This window comes from Stylophora pistillata, chromosome 14 (assembly GCF_964205215.1).
Source record: "Stylophora pistillata chromosome 14, jaStyPist1.2, whole genome shotgun sequence".
Classification (NCBI taxonomy): domain Eukaryota; kingdom Metazoa; phylum Cnidaria; class Anthozoa; order Scleractinia; family Pocilloporidae; genus Stylophora; species Stylophora pistillata.
The window spans coordinates 23,202,595-23,226,111 of record NC_142532.1 but is presented as its reverse complement, the minus strand read 5'-3'; the positions used below and the strand labels follow the sequence as shown (position 1 = coordinate 23,226,111).

The following is a 23,517-nucleotide window of genomic DNA, read 5'->3' as shown; positions in this document are numbered from 1 at the left end:
TGCGCAGCTTTTCAAGATGGCGGCTCCGGCGTGCTGTGTCGACAAATTCTTAATTCGTTGAAATTTCCTCTTTTTAATCCTACGAGCTTACGCATGTGATAGAGAACTTGTAGTTGAAATAAGTTTCAGCCATGGCGGATGCTGGGGTTCTAGACCCGAGCGATTCGCAGACAACTCCTCGTATTGGCGAAAAGGTATTTTGCAGTCATTAAGTCTCATTTCAGTAAAGTAGTCTGGTTTAATTCGTTCCGAAGAAGCGAAAGCAAATTGTGCTAAAAATTTCATCTTAAGGTTAAATTTATTTTAGGTAGAATCTGAGGAACAAACGACGCTGTCCACTACAGCGGAGGATGATGTTCTGGAAGGTTAGAAATGTTTTATTAATACTACGCGATACCGCAGGGTATACCGCTAGTTGTGTGACACGATCAAAGGTTCTAGAATGTTTAGTCTAGAATGCCTTATTGTCTTTTTCGGAGAGGGTATTCCAACTCGAACAAGGGCACACTGTTACAAAATTTTGGAAGCTTACTTAAACGAAATGAAAACCACGAAAGAAATTTTCTTTTGTTCTCAGTTTGCTTGTGTATTTTCATTTTCATCTGCTCATCCTTTACAGTTTAGCATTTACTGTAAACGCACCTATGACCACTTAAAGATGTTATTTTGTAGGTTGAATGTTTATAGTTGGCTTGTTTGGTCCATCTGCTTTCTACTTTCAAACTCTTTTGCAAAAGTGGTGGTGACTGACATTTCCACAAGCTATTATCAAAGTCAAGTGACTCTGGTGACCACTTTTGTTCATGAAATGTTAGGTGCCTTCCCTTGAAGTAGTCCTAGTAGCATAAAATATCTTTATATTCATTAATGCATCTAGATTTCCAATACATAAAAAGTTTTATTTACATAAAACCTTTCACCCCTGGAAATATTAATACTCCCCATTACAAACTATACATTCCATATAATTTTTAACACCAATGATTTAGAGATAAATCAAACAATGTCCCCTACATTTCTTTTTGGAACCTTTCTACCGACAATGTATTGATGTTGTAAGGAGAAACAATTTATTGGTCACTCCTAAAGGTGAAAATATTTTGTTCAGTTGGTCAGATACCAGATGAAAAACCACAGGCTAATCTGGAGGATAGTGATGCTGGGCCTGAGCACGTTACAGGGTCTAAAAGTGGTAAGAAGGATGCAAAAGCTGACAATGCACCTGGAGCTGTTGCTGAGAGTGAAGATGCGAAAGAAGAAAACGTATCTGGTTCTGATGAGGAAAGTGAAGACGAGAGCGAAGGAGAAACAGACAGTGATGAATACACAACAGGGACAGAATCTTCAGGGTCCCACACAGAGCATAGTGCTAGTGACAAAGAGGTTAGTTGATTTTGTGTTCATGAGATAAAGGAAGCTGTTAATTCTTTACACCTTAATATCAGTAGACATTTTCTCCATACTGTTTTCTATCCATTTCCTTAGGCACAGATGAGAATTTGTTTAACAATAGAGCTTCTTTAGTTGCTGATCATTTCCTATATTCTCGTGACCATTAATGTGTGATTCAGGGGTGATATTGTTAGAAGAAGTTAAATGCTAGTCACCTTTAGGAGTTAAAGAGTTAATGAATACCCAATGAAAATTACTCATTTTCCTGTCCAAAATTTAATGTACATAGTGATTGCAGTCTGGTTACAATTTTTTTTAGCCTAAATTGACTTTCCTTCCTGTTCATTTTGTTGCCATATTGGATATTCTGGAAGGACAGAAAATGAAAACTCAAAATGCTTCTCTTTTTCGTTGTTGATAGAGAAAAATTTGAATTACAAAATATTATACCAACCAGAAAATAAATTGAACTTTTCCAAATGCACTGATAATTTTTTTTGTCTACTTCAGGACTTGCTGAATATTTATTTCACAGAAAGAAAGTTATTTTCTCACTTGAAACAATAATATCCTCTAGTGGCATGTTCTGGCAATAATGAAAAGAAGCAATTATTTCAATTCAAGTTTTTTGTGCTAATCAAGCAAGAAGTAGTAGTAGTCATGAATATGTAGAAGTTGCGAATATTGAGACAGGGTAGCCCAGTTCAGCATAGCTGGTTTAAATGGGACATCCACCCCCCAGTAATCTTGTGCGTGGGAAATTAACGTCTCCTACCCCTAACCCTGCAGGAGATGGGGCCTATGGTTTATTTGTCCTTATCCGAGAAGGCTAGAATATCTGTCCATTTCTTGATATGATAGAAAGGTAGTAAATTCTCCTCAGTTATTTTAAGACCATGAGTATTAGTCTGGCCGGGACTTGAACCCTCAACCTCCCGCACAGCACAATCCAGTGCTCTAACCAATTGAGCTAACCGGGAGGCGGTTAGCTTTATAAGGACGGGCCATGTGATATGGAATAATATTTAACCCTTTTAACTCCCATGAGTGACCAAGACAGAAGTTCTCCTTACTATATGAGCACAAAGTCAAGCAGACAAGTGACGAGAATAAAGAAAAATTATCAATTAGTGGATGACCAGTTGATCCAATACCAAATTCTCTGATCTAACATCACGAGAATTGTATGGCAGACGGTAAGGAGAATTACTAATGAGATCTTGGTTGTGGAAGGGTTAAATGACTGTGTAAGAGACAGAAAAACGAGCCTTATATAGCGTGGTCAGTGTACTAACTTTGCGGGCGTTTTTACCACCGAGCACATGGTTCAATAGTGTTGTGTTGTAATCGTTTTATTAAAGGACAAGTTTGCTTGTTGTTAAAGCATAATAACTTCGAATCCTCTCATTTCTACGAGTCTTGAATGAGATGAATACAAGTTTGTGCAAGTTAGGAAGCAATGCTGAATTAATATTTCAAGTAGCCAAGTGTGGACGTTACATCAATTGAAGTTGTTTATTATTACAAGTAGCTAAGAGTGTACGCTACAGACTGTGATGGGAATTGGGGGGAGGGGGCATCTGTTAGATTCGCCTTATTTATTGATTGTAAACTGCTACTATTAAAGTCCCCCCCCCCCCCCCCCCGCACAGTGTTGTAAAACAACTCGTAATTCAGCATTAATTGCTGCAAGTAGTTGTTCTGTTATCACTATAACTATCAATGATCACTATTTTTATTAGAATTTTACGAAATCACTAATGGAAGTTTTACATTTTCTCTTAGATTAAAATCAATTTGTTTAATTAACTGTTAGTACTATTTTTGTGATTTAACAAAGCAAAGTGAAGAGGAGGCGGAAGAAGATGATGAAGAAAATGAAGGCAAAGACAATGAGGTCAAAGGAGAGGATGACTATAAACGAAGTGAGCGGGAAGAAGCTGACAGGAAAGTGAATGCAAGAGAAAGAGGGGATGGCCAGGTGAGACACTTGAGTAAACATTAATGACACTTTTCTATTTCAGAGTCCATAGGAAGTCTGATTTACAAAAAGATTCCATGTTGCCATGTGTCTATTCAGTGACAGACAATGTCAAATGTGGTAAGAACAAAGAAGTGGCACACGAGGCACAGCCAAATGTGTAACTGATGTTCTTACCAATTTGGACGTCTCCTGTGATCTGAACAGACCAACGGTAAAATGGAATTTGTGTGTTTGTATAATAAAGAAGCAAAAGAACATTAAGAAAAATTGTAGACCTTTATTCACTATAATCACTAAATATTTACAAAATTATGATAAAATGCTTAAAAATTGAGAAAAAAAAATGTGTCAAAATGTCTAGTAAAAATCCAAGAAAAACTCATGGATACACACTTTGTTTAATAACAATCCAAGATTATTTACAAACAATAATTGATAACATTAGTATACAAAAATTCCATAAAAATTCAACATCATGTATAAAACAAAAGGCATTCAGCTTGAAAATTGCCCTAAAAAAAAAAAGAAAAACTTTAGATGTCTGCTGTTGCAACATTTATTTTGCAATCTAAGGACTGTTCTATCTTCCTGTGAAAAGGCGTTTGTGTACCGATCTTAGAAGTTCAAAAGAGAAGCAAAAGAACGGTCAATAATGTTGTCATCCACATGTTGTTGTCTGTCCTCCAAGAGATCGTAAAAAAAGAACCAATCAAATTGCCGACATAATTCGGCTTGTCATGATAAAAGTAATCATAGTATAGCGTAACACTTCATGCTTTAACTCCCATAATTTCTCCTCACATTATTGATACAATGTAAAGCAGACAAGCAATGACAATAAATATATCTTATTAACCAAGCGCAAGGGCCATACTGGGAGAATATTGGCCTGATGTCTTGACAGTACGGACTGAGCACAGTGAGGTCCGTGCTAAAAAGATCGAGGGCCGATATTCTTCCAGTACAGTCCCAAGCAAGCTTAGTTAATAAGAGATTTATTATACAACTGAAGTTCAAAGGGACACAAGTGCGGTATCATTTGGGACCATTCAGGACAGTGCCCGGTCCAATACTGACAGAATATTGACCGACAATAGAGCATTTTGATTGGTTGATTTTAGCTATTGGCCCTCTGACTGCTCGAGTCATGTAATAAAGAAAAATATCAAGTAGGGAATTATTAGTTGATCCAATACCAAATTCACCAAAGTAACATAATTTTATGAGAACTGTATGGCAGACAGTGAGGAGAAGTACTAATGAAATCTTGTGAGAGAAAGGGTTTGCATTTTCAAAAGGAGTCTTGAAATGAAAAAAATTTCCAAACGTGTTTTAGCATGCACAAGAACACTTTTGTTTCAGAAATCAGCAAGTGTATTTCTTTGAGATTGTGCTTACTTTTAATTACTGATGGAGTGAGGTACTAAATTCCCTGTGAGCATAGTTTTCAAAATAGCTCCTTAGTAACTGATGTCAATAGAATGACTGTTGTGTTTTTTTCTCCAGGAGGCAGAAGAAGAAAAGAATAACCCAGCAATTATTCCACGCAGAGATGCATTTTGGGGGCATGATGACAGATGGACAGACACACCTGACAATGAAAGGTACGTAGTGCTTTCATTAATTTATTATTTATATATTTATTACAGTTACATGTATGGGATAAAAGAAGTTTACATCACTTTTTTTCAATTTAAATTTGATTTGTTTTCAGCACCATAACATTACATTACAGATTTTTTTTCTTTCACTGGCACTTTATTTCAGCAGAGGAAACCTATGTTGTTTAAAAATTTTTTAAAGTAGTTTTTACACTCAACTGAAACAAGTATCACAGACTATGAGGTGTGACCAGGGGTATCTACAAGAAATAGATACCAATCTTACTATGTTAAAATAAAATTTTAAAGCAAAAGAGAAGGAACTATAAGGATGCTGTGTTTTTTAACCGCCTCCCGGTTAGCTCAATTGGTTAGAGTGCTGGACTGTTGTGCAGGAGGTCGAGGGTTCAAGCCCCAGCCGGAACAACACTCAGGGTCTTAAAATAACTGAGGAGAATGTGCTACCTTTCTATAATATCAAGAAATGGATAGACATTCTAGTCTTCTGATATATGTAAATGTGGTTTTACAAGGTTTAACAGATGCTTTGAAGTCAATGAAATTTACTTTTACTCTTAACAGAAGGAAACCAACGACTAGACAGTTGTGGGACAAAACCACTGACAGATGGGAACATGACATGTACAGGGAAGATGAACAGGGACCAAAAACCAGAGAGGAAGTAGAGGTGAGGAGACAATTCGCATCAATGCATAGTATTCTCGTCTCTTCTTTCTTAATGTAGTACGATTTAGGGTTTGGGTGCCATGTTGGACTGGCGGGTTGACCACAGTCACACCAATTTCATGTGAGAGCTTTGAGTTCCGCTGGCTAAGTGAATTCCTGCGGATCAATTCGAAAGATATGTAGATAAATTGGGACAATTTGATCGCACAACATGAGTTACTACAATCAGAACTGTGATCCATGACATCATTTGATATTCGCAGGTTTAATTACTCACTAGATTTTGTTAGGCTGAGACGAAATTATCCATTCCTCAGCTGTATTGAACGCGCTTAACAAATTCGTTATTTTGACAAGTTTGATAAAAGTATGTGGAAAGCAACAAGTTGACAGTATTATATGCGAAGGCTACTTTTGACCCCTGAATACATCTGTTGAAAATATAAATGTAAGTTGAATTTATAAGTAAGACTAAAATAGGTTGCAAATGAATTTCTTGTAAGTCGCGTTTGAGCTTTTAAAACCAGGATTGAACAGCACTTTTTCTTCTTTTTCCTATTAAAGGAGACTAAACGCTGGCTGGATGGACGGGGTGGACGACCCGGGCGGAGACGATATGATCTGCAGGAATTTGTTAGAGGTGGGGGAAGACGGGGAGGCCGAGGGGGCCTGGGGGGCAGAGGGGGCCGGGGGGGCCGAGGGGGCCGAGGGGGAGGAGGAGGAGGAAGTGTTGGAAGAATGCGGATGGATGAGGAAGAAATCCAGGAAAATGAAAGAAATAAAGAAAACCTAGTTCCTGAGCAACGAAGAAGAAGACAGACCTCGGAAAATTCTGAAGAGGACGGGGAGAGTAGAAGAGTGGGATTTGGACGACGCGAGAGAAATACAGGACGGCGGAGTAAATATGATGATGACTATGATGATGATGGTGAAGGTGATGAGGACAGGGGAGGCAGAGGTAGGAGGTCAGATCCGCGAAGAAAATGGGGCGATGAACAGGAAGAGATTAACGAGAGACCTCAAAGGCGAAATGAGAGAAATCGTGGACGAAGGAGAGATGGTGAGGAACAGGGATACTATGAGAATACAAGAAGACGTGATCGCGGTAACAGAGGTGAGAGAAATGAAGACAACAGGAGACGGGATTTGGATCGAAGGCCCGATCGTGAGCAAGAGGCAAGGATGAAAAACAGAGATCAGAGACCACCTAGAGGAAGATATGATGAAGAAAGGAGAGAAAATCGAGAGGAACAGGGTGGAAGCCGGAGAGGATTTGGTGACAGGAACAGAGGAACAAGGGTAGACACGAAGCAGAACGAGTATGACAGAGAGGGCCACAAACGACAAACTGGAGGGTTTGGGAGTTCACAGAAAGACAGGTAAGGTGTACATCTGTGTGATAATTAGCTTCTGCAGTTGCTGTACTTAGATACAACATTTTGTTTACACCACACTTGTAGTAGGGTTTTGCTTTCGCGGAAAGCCCGTGATTGATATGAGAAAAAGGCAGAAAATCGAGATGAGTGAATTTTGATCGTTGAACAAAAGGAAAGCAATGATTTACAGAAAATGTTTGGAAAACGTTCTTGAACAGTATACTGAGCCAGGAGGGAGCGTGAAAGAACGCGAGCGTAAAAAAATAAGTTGAAATCGTGACCATGTTTGCTTTTTATACCTGGAGGTAGTTCCCAGAATTTACTGTTTTTCGCTTGACCTCGTCCAGAAGTAAGAACGATGCGAGGGAGACAAGATCCAAAAAAAATGGTAGAGATGAAATTCAAAGCGATGAGGAAGAGAGACATCCATGGGAGGGGCAAGCTAAGCCGTCACCTGCAACCCACAGCTACAGTAAACTTCGAGGTAGGGGACGAGGCAGAGGACAGACGCAGGAGCTGAAGAAACCTCGAAAGAATGCTGCAGATTTCACTCGTGAAAGAGAGGAGGCCCAAAAGAAAGAAGAACAGGAGAGGAAGAAAAAGGCTGTTGAGGATGAACACTTCGAAGGTGAGCAAGAGTTTGCTTCAAGTTAAGATTTTGTAAAGTCAGACATTTAAATCAAGTAAGGCCAGGTATGCTACGATAATTTAATTTTCCGAGCTTTCGCCGATCTACGGCATCATCAGGGAATTATCGTAGCATTCCTGGCCTCACTTGATTTACACGTCTGACTTTATACCACTATACTACTCAAGGACAACATCCAACGCTTGATTAAGAATTTGTAGTTTTCTTGTTGAAATCCTGGACTTTTAAAAACACCTTAATGTTTAAGTGTCATAATTAACAAATGGTAAACACCACAGCGTACACTATTGAGTTATGGATGCACGCGGGAGGTTGCTAAGCACGAAAGAAGCGTAAGAGTCGCTCGAGGCGATAGCCGAGAGCGACTCTAGCTTCTTGAGTGCTTAGCAAACCTCCCAAGTGCATCCATAACTCAATAGTGTACGCTGTGGTGTTTACCATTTGTTTTATAACATAACATTAACACATTGTAGCTAAAGAGTTCCCTTTTGTTTGACAAATCTTACGTGACCAGAAAAAAACAAGCGCGCGCGGAAAAATAGTCTTTGCATTTGCTCACGTCAGCAGCGTACACCCATGGGCAAATGGGGGACGCTAAATTGACCAATCAGAGCGCGCGCTTTACTTTGGTTATGTCATAAATAATAACACTCAAAGGTCAAGGTTATGTCTAGCGAGCGAAGTAGTTCAGCACACTTGTTACATTGGTAGCACGTCACCGCGTCTCTCTCTCTCCACTGAAAACTACAGTAATTCCCGATTTTTACAATGTCGTGTTTGCTTTAAGATGCTGAAGAAGATGATGGAGATGTGATAATTGAAGAAGAGTATGAAGAATATATTGAAGAAGGAGTTATAGACAATGAACCGCAAGAACAGTTGGGAGATGAAGAGGTGATTTAGACGTTAATCTTTCCTCTGAAATATGCGCGCGGTTATTTTGCAAATTGCGTGGCGTTAAAAAAATGTCTGTGTTGTATGTTAAATCGTCAATTAAGGGATTTTTTAATGCATTATTGTCTCAATTTCTTGTATTTTTCTTTTAGTTTTCGAAATACTGCATAACACGCGCAAAAGAGGAAAATAACAGAAACGAAACCATTTCTTTTCATCGGGTGACTTATAAAGATTCATTTTAATTGCTAAATGTTTTATGGTGCAACCCTTCTTTTACGTAGGTTGTTGAAGAGAATGGTACAGCTTATGATGAATCTGAGCAGATCGGTGAGTTTTAATTTTCATTTAAGGGTTTTTTTTCCCCAAAGCACGAATCTCTGGCTTTATGCATGATTGATGTGCTCTCTGGCTGAGTGACTGGCTAGCTGAGTGGCTGGCTAGCTGAGTGGCTGGCTAGCTGAGTGGCTGAATGACTGACTTACAGACTTACTGACCAACCAAATAGTGCATTGGGAAGATGGTGACGAGAAATTGACAAAGACGCATCAAAACCAGTCGCTAGACATGGTAATCTGCGGTCTTTCCTTACATTGAGGTAGCTCGGAAAGCCGCAAAACTCTTGAACAAAAGTTTATCTTTCAAATCGGCACTCTTAACTCCATAAGTATCAACGAACGCTTTTCTTTCTACTGATTTATTCGTGTTTTACTCGTCACCATTTTCCCACCCATAGTGTAGCTCCACTTTCTGCATAAAACCTACACACAACCCACGATTCCTCCATTCGCTCTGACGAAGGGCTAACGCTCGAAACGTCAGCTTTTTAACGCTTTACGGTGGCCACTTTACAATTTCAACTTAGTTGATATTACCAAACAATGCATTGACTCACTTTCATATTGACTTACTGACTGACTGGCATCCACATGTAGCGATTTTCAGTTATCTTTTGCGTTCATTTGGTTCTTTTCTGAGTAAACGTTGGTCTTTGACTTGTACTGCGCATAATGTTTGTGAAAACTATTTGTTGAAGTCTTTATTCTAACAGATATGCTCCATGTTGTCATGTATCTGTTCAGCTATAGATCGCAGATGACGTCGAAATGTGATAAGAACAAAAAAGTGGCACACGAGACGCAGCGGAGTGTTACTGACCTTATCACATTTTGATGTCTTTTGTGTTATGTTTCTACACAGGCCCATAGTAACATGGAATCTTTTTGTTTTATATGATAGGAAAAAAAAGCGAAATGTTGTTTATGGTGACATCTGTTTATGCGTCTCTCAAGATTTGATTGTTGATTTTCCCCTCTAGCTGCTTTACATTTCCTCGTACATAGGTCACGAGAATTTGGTGTTAGATGACGACTACCAACTTCTGCTTTGATTATTCTCATTACCTGTTTGCTGCATAATGTATGGATATCATTAGGAGAAGTTACATGTAAATCATTTCTGGGAGTTTAAGGGTTATTAAGCGAGAACCAATCCAAAGGCTTGTATGAGCTCAGCTGATCACATTGAACGTAATAACATTCATTATAGATGAAAAACAACACAAAGCTTCTAGAAAACAGGATGGAAAGAGAACAAAGCAATCTTCATCAAAGAAAGGAGTTGGTGTGTCTGAATCACAGAATGCCGCAGCATCGCAAGGTGCTCCTGCCGCTAAACCTAAACGATATTCATCACAGAGGCAGCGAGCGACACAGCAAGTCCCACTGCAGGTACACCAGGCTATGGTTCCACAGATGAGTGCAATTTACCCAGACCAAGCTGCTTACTATGAACAAATGGGTAAGTCTGTGACCTTGAAGAGGAATGCTATTGAACAGTATTTCCGTGTGGTAGTTGTTTATTGCAGTACATCAAATCAAGTTTTGCCCTACCCGCGCGGTACTGGGTTAGTTTGCATATTATGTTCTAGACCATGTGTTCGCAAGTTTGTTGATTGCGTTCCGTTTTGTCACGTTTCTGTCAGGCCCTACGAATCTCGTATTTCGTTTCCTTTTGTTTCGTTTAGTTTCCTTTATTCGGATCTTACTGTTTCCCTTTTTTAGTCAAAACAGATCATACGAGTGAGTTTATTTACAGTACTATTTATTATGTTGTACAAGGTGGTTCTAACTTTCTCCGCAGATAAAACCCCATTTTTTTACCCTTTGTATGAAAGCTACTGAGTAGTACTTCCATGTAGTACTGCTTTTTCTGTGCTGCGCAGGATGGTTGTGAAGGATAGCACTTACTATGTATGGTCTTAAAAGTGATTGATTTGTCATTTTCAGCCTTTCAGAGTCTTTATGGACCCACAGGGACCCCGCCGACACAACCTGTTCCCTTACCTGTTATTCCACAGCAACCTGAAGTCATTCTACGGCAAGAAATGGCAGTAGCCCCAGGTGCCGAAAAGCTTATATTTATTTAATTTTTTTTACGTTTTGCCTCGACTGCCTTGAGAAATAAAAAGGCTCACTCAGTCAATTTAATTTACCATTCTATGAAATTCTTTCAGCAGAACAGCCTGAAATGCCTGCCGGGATACCAATGGCTGGGCCCGCGGGTCCTCAACCAATGGGACCTCTCCAGCATGAAAGCATCATGCACCAACAACTTGCAGCCCTTCAACAAGGGGCTGTGCCTGGTCAGCAAGGAATGGGCTCGGAAGGGGTATCGCCACAGAGACTTCCCCAGCCCGGAATGAGCCCCCAGCAACAACAACAGGCGTTGGCTACACATTTACAGATGCAGGCTTCGCAAGGTGAGGGCTTGTTTTCATTTATGAGTGTCACAAACAAACAAACAAACAAACAAACAAACAAACCCTTCCCCGAACAACGAATAGCGAGAGATGTTTTTTTATCTTGTCATGAGCTTGGGACAGATGGCATAAATCTGACTCCCATCAGGAATGGAACCTCGGAGCTCTGGATCCCGCACTCCGATGTACTATTACACCTGTGGTGAACTGCAGAGGACACTGTAGTAAACTAGGCTGAACCAAGCAATTTACTGGACTGTGGTCGGACATGAACCCATTAATGGTAGAGTATCAGAGGGAGGAATACTAAGGTCTAAGTGCTGGGTGATCTGTATTTTAGGTATGCAAGGTCCGATAGGTGCAGTCCCCCAACCAAACATGGTAGCGTCAGGAATGAGTCCACAATCAACAGCAGGATTTGTACAGCATCCAAATTACACTGGTGTTCAGTCTTTCCCAGGCCAGACCGTGATGTATCCCAATTCGCAGTAAGTTCTTTTGGTATTGGTGTATGGAATCAGTCATGTTGAAAGGCTTGAGCCATTAAGAGTAAAAAAAAAAAAAAAAAAATGAGCTTTTCTACTGTCCTATGAACTTGCATGCAATCTTTTGCGTTTGAACAGTGACCTGCTTGTTCACTCCCAGTATTAATCACACAACCTCCCCTTAAGATATGAGAACATTATATTTCACAGACTCCATTCGAAGTATATGAAATTAAGAATACTAGGATTTTCAGTAGTAGTGCTTCGACCACTTTTTAAACGCTTAATTTGTCAGAGTATACCATGGAAGAAAAGAATGCCGAGAGGGACTTGGATCTACCCATGGTGCACCCTAACCTTGCATTTCTTCAGGCAAGCGCTTAGGGTCTAATAAGTTGTTAACTCCTATCGAAGCCATGTAATATTGATCCAAAACTGTGAATCCTTCCGGTGTGATTTTGTTTTGATTGTTTTGGCAGGTATCCGATGATGGGAATAAATCCATTTCTGGGACAACAGGTGAGTTGGTAAATCGTAAGCTGATTTTTCGATAGGATTAACCTCTAGAGACGGGGTTAACTAGTCGATTGAAGGCTTGTCCGGGCTGGAATTCTGCCTGGAATTCTGCAAGTTTGCAGTTGTCTTGCGTAAGATATTTTGCTCTCAGAACGCATCTCTTCAATCAGGAGTATTAAGTGGGTATCGGAAAAATTTTGGGGAAATCTGTTTAACTGGCTCAAGCAGACGATGAAAAGTTCGATTTTTTAGCTGTTTGCCGTCAAACCCGTCGTCGACCTCTCTTCTGCAGGGGAAAGGGATGGGGGAGGGGGAGGGGAGGGTAGGGGTGGGACTATGGAGTAGCAATGCATCAAGCAGTCGATTAACCTTTTCACCTTATTAACGATGTAGGTGTACGGGCTCCCGATGCCTGGAGGAGGAACATTTTATCCTCCACAAGCTGCCATGGTACAGCAACAACAACAACAACAACAACAACACTCTCAGCAACAACAGCAACAACAGCCATCGCAGGGTGAACCACAACAACAGCAGACAAGACGCCGCCCAAATGCTGCCATACCCATCAAACCTCCGCAGGTAGGTAGCTTAGACTTGAGTTGAAGGCGAGATGAACGAAAGTTAAACGCGAGATGAACGAGAGCTGAACGCGGGATGAGTGTTGAATACGAGATGAACGAGAGTTGAACGCGAGATGAATGAGTGGTAAACGCGAGGTGAAGGTGGACGTGGGTTTTAAACAAGCTATACCTCTTTATCTAGTTGGTCTTCAAACGGGTCTTTTTTTAGAAGTGGTCTGGTACGACTTATCTGCTCTCTTAATTTCTCTTTTGTGTCCCTTAGGAGAGATCCTGAATTGTCTTCAACAACGCCCTTACTGCGCGATGAAATGAAAGAACAGCTCCAAGCCATGCGTGGATGGAGAGGGGAAAATGAAGTTATATGTCCAGATGCTTTACGAAAAAAAAGGCAAATCTTGCCCGCGAACAGTCCTCTGCTGATGAGACCATGTACCCCCCGGTTGGTGTTGAAAGAGATCTGGACGAAATAGCGAGTCTTACATGACTTAATATCTTTTGACACCGCAAGACTGCTCCAAACAGTTCTTAAAAGTGTTTTTCAAGGCTTACATAATATGAAATGGTTTTTAAATGATCAGGTGACATATTAACCCGTCTCCCTCTGATGAAAATAGGGACTTTAAGCAGTCAGGACGGCAACGCCACGCAAGACGTCGATTAAAAAATAAGTTTCTACTCTTAGCTAGAATTTGGAAGATGGCTGCATGTGTTTGCCGTCTCATAGGGCGCCAGACCTCAAACTCAACATAGCGCATAAAAGTTGCGTTGAGTTCCAAATGTAAATTAAAATAATTTGCCGTCGCGGTTTCGGTTCGCAGACGACGCAAATTTGGGTGATTTCACGTTGTTGTTTTGCAAAGGACGGCTAAGAAATGTACAAAGTTTTAAAACGCACGTGTTGGGTTATTGTTCTGTCAATTAGATCTATTGTTTTTCCACGTTCTCGTTGCCGTAGTCGTCGTGGTTTGCTTAAAGTCCCTAATAGTAAGGCCGCGGTAATTTTTCTTAACACCTGTCCCGGTTTGTACTTGATAACAATTTTAGCTCCAATTTTGAGAAAAGGTATTTGTAATTTTAATACGTGTGCTCTGTGACCCTGTATCGTCGTTGTCCAGTCAGGTATATTTTCTAATTCCATAGCAATTCTATGGCTAGTACCTTAACAAATCCAAAGGCGGCAGAACATGAGAGCGGGGAGGGGCTGGGGAGGGGTAAGGGCTGTAACGAAATTTTGCGGCCCAGACTCGCCCCACGATTAGGTAAGGAAATTATTGAACGCGCCCTCATGGAAAAATGTTCTTTCTTGCGATCTTCTTTAGTTAATTTATAAAAAGCACTTCTTTACTAAAAAGAAAAGTGGCTTTATCTTTCCTCATAAATCGATAGAGCACATACTGGACTTTCTTGTGGTTGCAAACGAACTACCTGAAGGATCTTCCGGGTAAGTTGAGTGGGGATATGCGCATGGTTTGACACTCCACCCCATCCCCGTTCCAATACGCTCTGTCGCCTCTGAAAGATGGAGGCTCAAAAGGCACACGACGAACACGACATTTGTGCACGTTCGTTGTAAATTGTCGTACATATCCTCCTCGGCCTCAACACTGAATTATCAACGTTAAGATGTAAACGCCTTCGTATTTTGTAGGTTCCGTGCCTTGTGTTTTTCATGTTAATACAACGCACTAAGAGTTACATTTCACCTTAAGCGAATGTTTCACTTTCGGCATCAGCCTTGGGAGATACTAAAGAAGTATTTACAATATCACATTTACTCAGGCAACTTTCCTTCGCGAAGTAGCTGGAAAAAATGTGACACAGTTTTCTTAAGCAACTTTTCTTGGCCTAAAGCTTATTTATCAGGTTTTTAAGTCTAAGACTTGTTCGCGAAAAACTCTTCAAACACGATATTTATAGAACCAGATGACTTACTTGTACACTTTATGACCATCAAAACTCTACCCAGCAGGTTTACCTTTGTTTAAAGATTTTGTTTGCTAATGTTTACAGCGAACAATCTTTGCTGTGGGAAACCTGCTGGAGCTAAAGAGACTAATATTAATTCAACTCATCGTTTGATTCCAAAGTGAAGTCTGATTTTATTTTTTCCCCAAGACTAATGTGAAATCCCTCAAGGTTCCTGTAACAAATAGCAAATCTGTTTTGAAAGGTGAATATTTTGCGCTTTACTATTTGCTTTTGGTGTTACGTTTAGCTATTGTTTGTAATAAAATTTATACGAACACAAACTTGTAGAAGTGAATTTCCGCGTCTAACAATTTCTGACCCTAGAATAATTTGGGTGAGTTCGTGTTGGTTTTGAGTTTATGGCAGCCTTGGCAGCAAACAGCTTTCATGCCAAGATGGTTTTCACCACTTTTCCTCAGTGTTTCTTCCGTTTGGCTCTTATTCACTGAAAATTTGAACACAGTTGAAATAAAACGATGAAAGGTTCCCTCCTCTAGTAAATACGAATAATTGTAGCACAGAGCATCTTGCCAGCGTGTTCTGGATAGTTGGGTTACTTGCAAACATCTTTGTTAAGACGAAGGCTTCTTCTGACAGGTGCGGTCTGCTTCTAGAAGAAAATAAAAATGGGCAGGTTTCCATCAGCAGTCAAGGAACTAGTTTGTGTACAGCCTCCCTCGGCTGGACAGGAAACTTAACCCAAAAATGTTCATTCATGCTTACCTTTCCAGAAGATTTCTTCTCTTTGCTCTTTTTTCTAACAACCATTTTCTTTTTCGGATCTAGACATGAAGAACAAAAAAGCAAAATACCGAGGAAATAGAGTGTCTGACTAAAAAAACTGAATCCCAGTTTGTCCTTTGGGTTGTCATTTCCGGAAGCCCCTCCTACAGACAGGATTTATAGGTATGGGGCATTCTGAAAGAGGGGGTTTGGATTGGGATGAAGAATAGAAATTAGATAGGTTCAGTGAAGTACAGAAGGAGGGTAATGGTATGGCAGGGCACTTGAGGCTTTCAAGCAGCTAGGTGAGAAGTCACAGAGAAATGCAAGTGGCAAGCATCAGTTTCACAGAAGCCCCCACTCCCTCACAAGAGGATGCCCTTCTCTGAGTGCCCAAATAGATTGTCTTTATACAAGAAAACAAATTTTGAGCAATAATTGCAACAGAAAATGAAATGCTTTGAGTTAATTTTCATTTCCCCCTCTTCTTTCAAAAAGGTGTCCACTTTTTTCTTCAGGGTTACAGTGTCCTTTAGAAACGATACCTGTTGAGAGCTCTTACCTTTTTTCACTATGGCTTTTGGTGATTTCTTTGTTTTCTTTTTCTTTGGTGGAGCATGATCCTGGAAAATTTTAATCAACCAAAATGTAAGTTGTGGTTTTTGGCTCTTAAATTCAAAGCAAATTCTAGTAAATTCAGTTGGAGTGATCTATGAAATGAAAATTCCTTAGCAGTATTTTATGTGATATTGTTTAATATGCTGCACAAAGTGGTTCTAACTTTGTCGGTGGATAAAACCCTAGTGTACTTACTTTTCTAGCCACTTTAATTTCCACATCTCCATTGATTTCTTTTTTAACCTTCTCTGTCTTCCTCTTTCTAGAAAGAGCGTGCATCCCTCTTGATTTTGCATCTTTAAACAAAAATACACAGAAACATCCAGTTGTGGGCAGACAGTGGTACAGTTTAATGGGTTACTATACTTTCTTGGGTATGTGGCTCTGCTTGCACACCTCACACACTGGAGCTCTGTTATTGGCAGATTTTTGCTCCTGACCAGTGTTCCAATAACTGAAATATCATTATATTGAAACCAATCTAAATTGTTTTCAATATATAACAGCAATACTGCTCACAAAGTAAGTGGAGCCTGATACCAAAGGAAATACCATAACCTATGGGCTGTTAAGATTCTGTTATTGTTAAATGGCTGTTGGTCCACTCTTGCTCAAAAATGTATTTCACCAGAGTGACAAGCTACACCCCCACCACTGCTGGAGAGTTAATGAGTTTTTCATACTTTTTTGTTCACCAAGTTAAACTCAAAATCATAGTCTTTTACTTCCTAACTATTTAACTCAGCAGTTTTAAATCAAAATGACTTGCCTTTAGGGACCAAAGGTCCAGCTTCACCCTGTCAAATCGAATTAAAACACGCCAATGTATCATTCAGAAGACACACAAAATTTAGTATTTACACAAACGTAGTTAAACCATCACACTATATACAGAAATAATTTGGATATATCAACAAAGTTGAAAAGGTAAATTGGCCACCGTAACGATTACAAAAGCTGACGTTTCGAGCGTTAGCCCTTCGTCTTCACTCCGACGAAGGGCTAACGCTCGAAAAGTCAGCTTTTGCAATCGTTACGGTGGCCAATTTACCATTTCAACTTTGTTGATATATCCAAATTATTCCGTTACTCCCACCGACGCAGCCCCAAACAGTTTCTTTTGAAACTATCAGCCTTCACACTATATACTGAACTTGTTTTTCAGTCAATGGTCAGAAAACCATGCATTAGGTGGTTATGACCTCCTTTAACAGTTTAGGGATACAAGCTAAGGAAAATCATTATCTATCGCCAATTTATTTATTTATTTTTGAGTTTCAACTACAATGGAATCTGCACCAGTTCATGATTTCTGAATGAGTGTACCCCTCAATGAAGTGCCCTCTTTCCAATGGACCCTCTTTCTCTTCAGCTCCTGGGCACTCACTCTAAGAAATTCTTGAAAATGATTCAAGCTGTATACCTTAAACCAAATGGTTCTTCCATCGTGGTCCACAATGTTCCTCATCTCTGGAATGTAATAGCATTGACGCCACTCATTGAATGCAGAATAATCTGAATAGTTTCCTGAGGGTTCATATGCTGCAGAGAGATTTCAATTTTAACTCAAGTTATAACATAACCAAAGTAAAGCATGCACTTTGATTGGCGAGTTCAGCATCCACCATTTGCCCATGAGTGTACGCTGCTGATGTGAGCAAATGCAGAGACTAGTTTTCTGCATGTGCTTGTTTTTACAGGTCATGTAAGATTTGATAAATAAAAGAAAACTCTTTTGCTACAAATTATGTATCAATGTTATGTTACAAAACAAATGGTAAATGCCACAGTGTACACTATTGAGTTATGGATGCCCTTGGAAGGTTTGCTAGGCACTCAGGAAGCTAGAGTTGCTCTTGGCTATCGCCTCGTGAGATTCTTACCCTTCTTTTGTACTTAGCAACCTCCTGCGTGCATCCATAACTCAATAGTGTACAGTGTGGTGTTTACCATTCGTTATCAAAAGCTTAGTTTGTCAATTATGGTAATTGACTGGGTGGAGGGCAATCATGTGGATGATTTCAAAATCAGCAGAGTGCATGGTGTGAGCTGGATGTTAAATCACAAGTATGATTATACTTGTGTTTACTTATACACCCTAACATCAGTATGCATATTCTCCGTACTGTTCTCCAAATATTTTCCTAAGGAGCTGCTGAGTACAATTTGTTTAACAATCAAGAGTTTCTTTAATTGGTAATCATTTCATTTATTCTTAGGACCCTGATGTTTGATTCCGAGGTGATATTGTGAGGAGGAATTACCATAAAAGCTTGCGGATAAGCCACACCCCCAGATAAGCTGCGCCCCAAATTTAGCAGCTCAAATTTTGGAAACAAAGTTTTTTGATAGAAATCAAAAAGAAATCCAAGGTCGAGTCTTGAGAAGTCTTATACATCCACTGTTCATCGAACATAAACTCATCATTAACACTGCAACAGATAATAACCCAATTTCTAGCGACGATTTTTGGAAAAAAGTGAGGCTTCTCCATAGGCGTTTATGGCAGATGCTGGTCAGTCTTGAGGTTGAAAGGGTCAAAGAAGCCTTCATAACTGATTGGTTGCTTTGTCTTAGTAAATCCATTCTCATGCATTTCAGGGAGCCAGTCAGAGCCAGGGATTTAAAAATAAGGGCAGTGAAGCACAAAAATTACATAGTAAATAGTAGTAGTATTCTTTAATAGTAAAAACTATACCCATTAGATAGAAATAACCAAATTAATTGTTGACTCACGCAGATTAATAACCTCTTTGGGTACTAAATTACAAAGTTCTAGAAAGTCTGGATGATCAACTTGACATTTTTTTCCTTTAGAGACCTAAAAGGGCAAAAATACAAAACTTACAGAAGATACTACTACATCAATAACATAACAGCTTAAATACCTAATATCAGGACAACCAACCTTTAGTATGAACTTATGGCTCAGAAAATATCTTAACAAGTCTGAGATCCTTGTCAGTATCAAGGGTGTTTGGAGACAGATTAGTTCTTCTTCATGAAGTGATTGAGATAGATTAGGTTGACTCTTTCACACCCATGACCACAATATTGATTCACCTTGAAACATTCCATAGATTTCTTTCTAGGGTATTTCAAAGGACTTGCTACTGAATAAAACAATATCTCCTTGTTGATATTTTACTTGGTACTTATTACCTGCCTGCAGAGCAGGCATAATTTTAGCGAGTGAGTGCTTAAAATTTTTGTAGCAAAAATTATGGTTGTCATCTTTAATTTTAATGCCTGTGGAAGGCTGGGGAGAGAAAGAAATTTGTACTCAGGGGGTGAGCAACAGTAAAAAAATAAGGAGGGGGTGAGGGTAGGGGAGTGAATATTAGTGTTATATTCTTTTTGTCCCTTTCTACCCCTACTGGTGACTCTAACTTTAAATAAACAGGGCTAGTTGAATAAACAATCACACACTTTTTAATGTTAACTTGCCCTTATAGGACACCAGCAAAGCAGGCTAACTCATTACCTGCCTGCTTGTCTTTACATTTTGTACACCTTCCCTGAATTAGCACACTAATCTCACATTTCCTGAATGATGTACTGCACAGGCATTCAAATTACCTTGGATATGCCTTCCTCCTGCTTTATTAGAAGCTTTTCCAGCACTGATCTTGCAGAGCTAAATGGAGGAACAGCAGCCCTGAAGGTAGAACATCAAATGTTCAGGTGGAGCATAATACACAAAACACAAAACATGGTAGCCTGACAAGAATTTTCACTGGCCCTGGGTTATCAGACAGCATATTGGTAACAACCAGTTCGATGCAATACTCCCTTTCCCCTCCCCCCAGGGGGCAGTGTGGCCAAATGGTCAGCGTGTTGGACTCACAATCTGCCACTCCTGGGTTCAAGTCCCACTCTGACCACTACCTGGATTTCTTTCACGGTAGCTCCAAGTCCAAATCTCTGGCCATGCTTGTAAATAGCCAACTAGTTTGCCTTCCGCCAGTTGGGATTCTTAATAATGTTATGTTCAATTTGAATTATTTGTTTCAGTTGTTTGTATGGACCACAATGAGAGCTACTGGTTCTACAAGTAATTGTGTAATCCAATAAAGTCATTATTATTATTATTATTATTGCACAATCACATAAAATAAAGTGCAACTTCAAAAAGCTGAGAAGGAGTGAAAGAAAGAGTATTTGTGGTGAATTGAGAAGCTATACCTGAGTATTGCAATTTCAATAGTAATGCTTCAATAATTTTGTAATTTTAGATAAAGGGAGACACCATGACAGGAAACACACTGTAGTCACCTTCATTAAGGTTCTACATTTCACATTCAAATCTTGGGTCCCACAGGCTAACAATTTTTAAAAAGGACATGGCATCTCTTAGGCATAATAGGCTCTCACCGGAAAATGATCTCAGCTCTAAGATAGTTCCCAATTCCGTTAAAATACTTCTGATTGTGCATGACTTCACAAAGAGGTTTGTTGAACACTGTGTCTTCTAGATTATCAAGAATGTTTGATCTGAATTCTTGGTATTCAAACATTGGATCAGGCCCTCGATTGTCAGACCATTTCTCTGTTACTTCCCACCGACCAAATCTAAACAAGAAGAAAAAAGTTAGTATCTATACAGAGTTTATAATATACAAATGGAAAGAAATCAGCTAACTTCACCCCAAGGCTTAAATTTCTCAGATTAATTGAAGTAATAAAAATATTTTTTGTAGCAATCTGCAGCGTATATTTGGCAGATGCACATGCAAGTCCTCATTTTACAGCTCTTGTTACTTTAGCTAGAATTATAGCATTCAACACAGAAAAAAATTAGATGCAACATTGCAACCATACATATGTTTGAGTTCTGGGCTCCCAATTGCATTGTACAGGGCCGGATGCTTGCAACTTAACATAGTTCAACATGCAATGGAACTTGTCAAGTCGCATAAAACTCTGCAGACAGCCCGGTTTTTTGGGGTCCCCCGAAGAGGCCCAGACTTTTATTTTCCATGGCATCCCAGAAAAGAAAAACCAAATTAAACGTAACTGGATTAAACCAACATACCTTCTAACATCTACAAAACTCAGCACCATAACTGGTTTCTCCTTAGTAAAGAAGTTCAAGTGAGCATGTTTATGCATGTCTTTTACTGCACCAAACGTAAACTTTCCAGACATTCCAAATCGGAAAAGAATCCTCAATCTCTGCTTTTCGAAATTGTTTCCTCTTTTTGTCTGATTTCCGTCACCATCGGAGCTCAATGAAGTTAAAATCAGCGCTGTTTCTTTACCTCTGGATTCTGAGGTTATGCAATAGTCACACATGGTGGGAAATGAAACATCTGGGTTTTTGGTGCTAACGGCTGATTTCACAATCTTGCCACTGAAAATGAGTCCTTTACAAACCTTGTTCACGAATTGGCTGTTTTTGTAAAGTTCTGGTCCTTCTGGCATGATGAAATCCTCTAATACCTTCTAAACTGGAACGACATTCACCGCTAAATGTAATGATCGTATCAGAAGTGCAAAATCCCCCAGGCCTTTCAGCCCAGTAATCAGAGCATTTTGGAATACTCTCCACGTGACTATAAAGAGACTTTGTTGTTATAAGTCGCCATACCCTCCAACTTTCCGTTGAAACTAGACAGAAGAGGGACAAAAAATTCATAAAAACCGCCCTTTCCCGCAGAGTCTACCTCGCTTTGAGGACAGATATGACCAGCTCTACAAAAAATTTCCAGCAACAAGTTAGCCAGTCTTCAACGCAAGTCTTCTTTAGAGTGTCACGCGACGTGCTGCGTGACAGTCAAAGGAGAGGCTGCCAACTCGTGTAATGAAAACGTTCTCGCAAACAAAAGATTCGAAGGGCTCAACGGCCTCATTTTTTATAATTTTATATTTTATATTTCCTTGTATGAAGAACAGGTACGATATACGGAACTTGGGTAAAGCATTGCCGAAAATAGCCTTCCTTTGGCTAAGTTGTTCTCCTGAACTCCTTTAAAGGCATGGAAAGATCGTGCACATGCAGTTCACGTGCGTTTGATCTCCTTCCCTCATCTCCCACCTTGGAGGGATGGTTTCTGGTTATTTGATTGGCTGGAGGAGTCAGGTAAACCATTAAAAGATATCAGAAGCTGCAAGGTTACTTCACATGCAACGAAGCTTGTTTTTGACCATTTGAATAAACCAACTCATTCGAAGCGTCAAGATATTTTAAAAGTTGTACTTGAGACCTCATTTTCGTCCTTAGAGTCTTAGTTTCTAGTAAATTCCATAAAGAACTTGTTGAGTATCCACATTTCTTGCTTGTGGTTAATGCATTAATCAACGGAAAAGTTAGAAGCATCTGCGAAAAACTTTAAAAGAAAACGCAGAATCGTCCCTCTGTGATTGGTGAAGAAATCTGAGTCTTCCCTTTTTTTAACATTCTTTGTGATTTGCTGAGGAGTTCGGAGCTGTTTAGCTAGAAACCAAATGCTGAAACACTTAGGACAACTGAACCTATAGCTAGTGACATCAGAAAATTGCATGCGAGGCCTGTCTTTATTAAATAGAGTGAGCAATTCGGATAAAACAATCGTGATGTCAAGAAAAGAAAATGAACAAGACCATGTAGAAGAGAAACCACATCACTTTGCCTTTATGATCATACGGAATTGGTAAACCATCGAAATCGTGCGATGGAGTGTAGACAAAATAATTATGTTCTTAAGTAGAGTTACTACAACAAGATAGGGAATTTCAGAATACTTCCTGGAAGGGAATAAATTTCATCAAGACCCACGTGTACATCAAGATATTATTATCGCCTACTCAGAGTTAATAGAGTCATCCTCTAGTAACTCTGCGCCTGGTATGGAATTTCAAGGGGTGACCATACGGAATTGGTAAACCATCGAAATCGTGCGATGGAGTGTAGACAAAATAACTATGTTCTTAAGTAGAGTTACTACAACAAGATAGGGAATTTCAGAATACTACCTGGAAGGGAATAAATTTCATCAAGACCCACGTGTACATCAAGATATTATTATCGCCTACTCAGAGTTAATAGAGTCATCCTCTAGTAACTCTGCGCCTGCTATGGAATTTCAAGACTCTGAGAATAGACCAATCGCTGATTAACCCAGCGTGCCGATAACATGTTGAACAAAGAAAATGCTCGTGTTGCCTGGGTGATAACAACAGGAAGCGATGGATTCTTCTAGGACAGCCAAACAATACGGCCACCCGAAATAGCACCACGCGGGTGAAAGTCGTAGAAGATTTGTTAGGTGCGATCTCTTTGTATTTAAGTGAAAGAATG

The 23,517-nt window shown here is 39.7% G+C and overlaps 2 protein-coding genes across 4 annotated transcripts; one reads left to right on the top strand and one right to left on the bottom strand.

The window, feature by feature from the left end:
* LOC111325574 (uncharacterized) lies at positions 1 to 15,178 on the top strand. 3 transcript variants are annotated; one of them, XM_088744704.1, is made up of 17 exons: positions 1 to 194; positions 308 to 365; positions 1,109 to 1,383; positions 3,233 to 3,373; positions 4,886 to 4,980; positions 5,560 to 5,665; positions 6,229 to 7,043; positions 7,388 to 7,668; positions 8,477 to 8,583; positions 8,868 to 8,913; positions 10,132 to 10,383; positions 10,872 to 10,985; positions 11,099 to 11,344; positions 11,685 to 11,832; positions 12,309 to 12,348; positions 12,739 to 12,927; positions 13,192 to 15,178. In XM_088744704.1, exons 1-17 carry the CDS (start codon positions 132 to 134, stop codon positions 13,201 to 13,203), a joined length of 2,988 nt encoding a protein of 995 aa, XP_088600830.1. In that variant the 5' UTR covers positions 1 to 131; the 3' UTR covers positions 13,204 to 15,178. The 3 variants fall into 3 exon arrangements, with proteins under 3 accessions (XP_088600830.1, XP_088600829.1, XP_088600828.1); XM_088744703.1 differs by having other exon boundaries at positions 4,883 to 4,980; positions 11,102 to 11,344; XM_088744702.1 differs by having other exon boundaries at positions 4,883 to 4,980.
* Positions 15,004 to 23,108, bottom strand: LOC111325613 (endonuclease 8-like 1). Its single transcript, XM_088744705.1, has 10 exons — positions 21,274 to 23,108; positions 20,613 to 20,810; positions 19,818 to 19,896; positions 18,975 to 19,059; positions 17,662 to 17,780; positions 17,008 to 17,035; positions 16,434 to 16,534; positions 16,183 to 16,243; positions 15,621 to 15,679; positions 15,004 to 15,507 (listed from the first exon to the last, which is right to left on the bottom strand). The coding sequence occupies exons 1-10, from the start codon at positions 21,660 to 21,662 to the stop codon at positions 15,451 to 15,453; spliced, it is 1,176 nt and encodes a 391-aa protein (XP_088600831.1). The 5' UTR covers positions 21,663 to 23,108; the 3' UTR covers positions 15,004 to 15,450.
* Between the last annotated feature and the right edge of the window lie 409 nt (positions 23,109 to 23,517).